The 3,944-nt window shown below is 37.7% G+C and overlaps 1 protein-coding gene across 1 annotated transcript; it reads left to right on the top strand.

The window, feature by feature from the left end:
- Positions 1-430: 430 nt before the first annotated feature.
- Positions 431-3,584, top strand: LOC107581155 (probable polypeptide N-acetylgalactosaminyltransferase 8). Its single transcript, XM_016266704.1, has 10 exons — positions 431-623; positions 1,293-1,497; positions 1,568-1,712; positions 1,822-2,036; positions 2,197-2,311; positions 2,451-2,636; positions 2,762-2,896; positions 3,008-3,103; positions 3,188-3,346; positions 3,444-3,584. The coding sequence occupies exons 1-10, from the start codon at positions 431-433 to the stop codon at positions 3,582-3,584; spliced, it is 1,590 nt and encodes a 529-aa protein (XP_016122190.1).
- Positions 3,585-3,944: the final 360 nt, after the last annotated feature.

Here is a 3,944-nt window from a genome sequence, read left to right as displayed (position 1 = left end):
TTTTTTACAGTGTATTTTAGCAAGTCTATTTTTAATTGATAATTTGTATAGTTCTATTCAGCCTGCAGTCGAAAATCTATAGACCTGTTTTTGTTTATGTTCAATAAGTGTTGATGGACTGTGGTGCCTGCCTGGTTTCTTTCACTGAATGATTTTATGAATGATATGATTGATATTTTTAAAAGTGAAAAGCTGTACCTAATGTTTAATTCTTCCACCTCTACCAGGATTCAGTGTCCTGCTTTCCTCCCTCCCAGTCTAGTATGAATCATAAAGATTAAGTGATAAACATCAGACAGCATACACTAGAGTCACAAAACTGTAACCATAAAACATGGACCAGTGACAGCCTCACAGAATAACTGATACCTGAAGAAGGAAAACATCTAGAAAATCTTTCAGAACTGTGATCTTTGCTGTTCTGATCATCATGAGAATAAGCTGTGTGAAGAGTTTGTTTCCAGTCTTGTCTGTCGCTGTGGTGTTTCTCTATATGAGCTCTGTCAAGTGGGAAATCCAAACTCAAGAGAAGCAGCTCCACCAAGTCCAGCAGAACTTCTCGTTACACAGCGCACTTCTGCTCAACAAGTTGGACAAACTGGAGGCTCATTTAATAGCCGTGGGTGAGTTACTAGTATCTGTTTAGTTCTTTCTGTTTAGCTGGTGTTTCTCTAAGCATTTAAAGGTGGCATGAAATCAAAATTGACACTACTTACAAAATAGGTTCTTTTGTGTTCCACAGAAGAAATAAATGCATTTATATGTATATTATATATATATATATATATATATATATATATATATAAACGGCCTTTTGCCATTTTTAATTTTTCTTATTGTAATCTTAAAAATGTCATAACTTGATGCAGTTGTTGAACACTATTCGCAGTCAGTGATTTTTAATAAACGGCCAGATAGCAGGAGGATTACTAAGATAAAGTGAGTATTTTTTCAACTGTCTGCCCCCATGAGGAAACGCTGCTAATTTGACTCCGCTCCCTTTTTAAAAATATTTTTCAAAAGTACTGAATGCAACTTTTTTTGAGTCAGTGCACAGTTTTCATGTACATGCACAATATTATTTATAATAATAAATGTTAATATCACAATATTATTTAGCACAATTTTGAAGCAACATTTTGGGTTTATATCAATGTAATTTAAAGTGATTATAGACAACCAATTTTTAAATAGATACACCAACAGAAATTTGTGAATGTCTTTTGCTGGTATACCGGAATTAAAGATTCTAACCAATTTTAGTGAACTAAAATTTAAAAAAAAAATTGCAGAAGAGAACAGCCTTAAAGAGAAAAATGAGAAGAAACCAGCAAAGAAGTTGTTCCCAAACTCATACCTCTTCAAGCAATGGACTGTTGAACTTTCTGAGGATGACCAGAGGAAGGCTGAGGATCTCTTTCAGAAATACGGTTATAATGCCTTCCTCAGTGACCAGTTGCCTCTGGACCGGGAGCTGCCGGACACTCGAGACCACAGGTGAGTTCCAGCGGTTTTTGGAAACACTCAAAAAATTCAACCATCTTGATGCATTCATCCATTTCTGTAGATGCATTGGCCGTGAATACCCCCACAATCTGCCCACCCTCAGCGTGGTGCTGATTTATCTGGATGAGGCTTTGTCTGTCATTCAAAGAGCCATTTGCAGCATCATCAACAGAACTCCAGCAGTGTTTATTCATATTTTATTGCAAATAGTACAAATAATATTTAGTTTTAGTTAACACTGGTGTGAACATTCACCACAGACGTAGACAAATGAACACAATGACAGAATAATTTATTGAATCACATTTTCTCAAGTGCTCTTTCTCTTTTAGGGCAGAGCCTCTGCTTGCACGTATCCAGGCTGAACGTACGCTGGTCCTGAGCCCCGTGTTTGATAGTGTCAATTACTATGACTTGCAAGTGACAAAGTATTTAGCCTCTGCTCATGGATTTGACTGGGCTCTCTGGTGCATATACGTGGGATTCCCACAGAAGTGGTACGATCAAAACGATTCTTCACAGCCTGGAAAGTGAGTGTGTGTTGTGTAATATTGCGTCTAAGATATAAGTGAATTAATGTGAATATTGTTCTCAATATTCTTTCACATTGGCTGTCATGGTGTGGATGTGATGTTATTAAATTCTGCTCTGATCAGAGTGTAACAGATCCGTCCTCTTCCTGTTCTCCAGGAGTCCCTCTGTGATGGGAATACTCGTGGTTGATCGTCTGTTCTTCGGTGAGATTGGGACTCTGGATGGAGGGATGGAGGTGTACGGAGGAGAGAATGTTGAATTAGGAATACGGGTAATTCACATGCACGTAAAATCACATTGAGCATTCTCTTAAATTAATGTTTTATATTAAACTTTATATATTATACTGTACTTACATGGTACCCATAGTGCACACGGTTTGAGTTTTTCTTTCATGTGTTTTGGTTCAGGTGTGGCTGTGTGGAGGAAGTATAGAGATTGTACCCTGCTCTAAAATTGCTCACATCGAGAGGGCACACAAACCCTACATGCCCGATCTTAGAAATGTAATGAAGAGAAATGCCCTCAGAGTGGCAGAAGTTTGGATGGATGAATACAAAATAAATGTGAACATCGCCTGGGGTCTTCCTATACAGGTAGATCTAATTAAAAGATTGAAAAAGTGAACAAAGATGTGTGACTACAGGGTTCGAGGTTTGAAATCCTCTAGATTTATGATCTGCAAATGATCATGTGTATCTGTTCTCTCCTGTTTCCACAGAACCATGGGATAGACATTGGCGATGTATCGGAGAGAAAGAAACTGAGAGAAAAGCTACATTGCAAACCATTTAAATGGTATCTGGAAAATGTCTATCCTGAGTTAAATCCCATGCATTTATTAGGTTATGGAGTGGTGAGTGGCATACGGTTCACTATGAAACAAGATAGTCTTGAGAGATCAGTTGTACAGGAAAAATTATGAAGGATTTGACAATTTAATATGATGTCCTCTCTATCAAAACAGCTGATTAATGATCTGCAAACACGTTTATGTTTGGATAAAGGACCATTTGAGGAGAACACTCCCATTTTATATCCTTGTCATTTCATGGAATCACAAGTAATCTCTCTCCTCCCCTCCCTTCTCTGCATTTTCAAACTGTATTTTGGGGAATATTTGACACACTTCCGTTTCTCATCACAGATATTTTACTATACAGCAAGTGGTGAGATATTTGCGAATCTCCCTTTGAAAAACAATAGGAACCGCTGTCTAATTGATCCCGGCTCAGGCAGGTTTCCAGAGCTGTCCTGGTGTTCAGACACTGAAAAACAAAAGCACATGTATTGGGACTTCAAACAGGTGAACAAATAATTACACCCCAAATATTGATAGGGTGCTGTGGTATATTACAATCTAAGCATTGCTTGGAAAAATGCTTATTCTTGTTTGTTTTCAGGGACAGGCTATACAGAACAGAGAAACCAAACGCTGTCTGGAGATCAGCGCTGATCAGACAGGAAAGTATGAAAAGAATGTTTTTCTTCAGGACTGCAGAAACCAACACTGGAAGATACAGAATATAATTCAGGATTTATAAAATGCAAGATATAATCAATTTATATAAACGTAGCTGAGATGGTTTTGGTCGATGGGATCACAAGATGGTGATGGATACACATTTTCCATCACCTCTTTTGACCACTTACATGCTTTCTTTGAGGGGAGGTCTATGGGTGGGGCTTTTTCTGACCTTTCAATCTAATATTGTGTAATAAGCTCATGTAATTTATATATGAAAGCAAAAAGAGACTATGGAAGATAAGAAAAGCAGCTGCTTTCGTTTCTGCTCTGATAACTGCATAACTACTCTGAACACTGTGGGTTTGTGTTAGAATTAGGACTGGTAAGAGAGCATTGTGCTTTTTCATTTTTTTCACCTTCAACGCAAACTTACGAT

This window comes from Sinocyclocheilus grahami, unplaced genomic scaffold (assembly GCF_001515645.1).
Source record: "Sinocyclocheilus grahami isolate Dianchi unplaced genomic scaffold, SAMN03320097.WGS_v1.1 scaffold33.1, whole genome shotgun sequence".
Taxonomy (NCBI): domain Eukaryota; kingdom Metazoa; phylum Chordata; class Actinopteri; order Cypriniformes; family Cyprinidae; genus Sinocyclocheilus; species Sinocyclocheilus grahami.
Note: the sequence above shows the minus strand (reverse complement) of the source record. Positions and strands in the feature narration are given on the sequence as shown.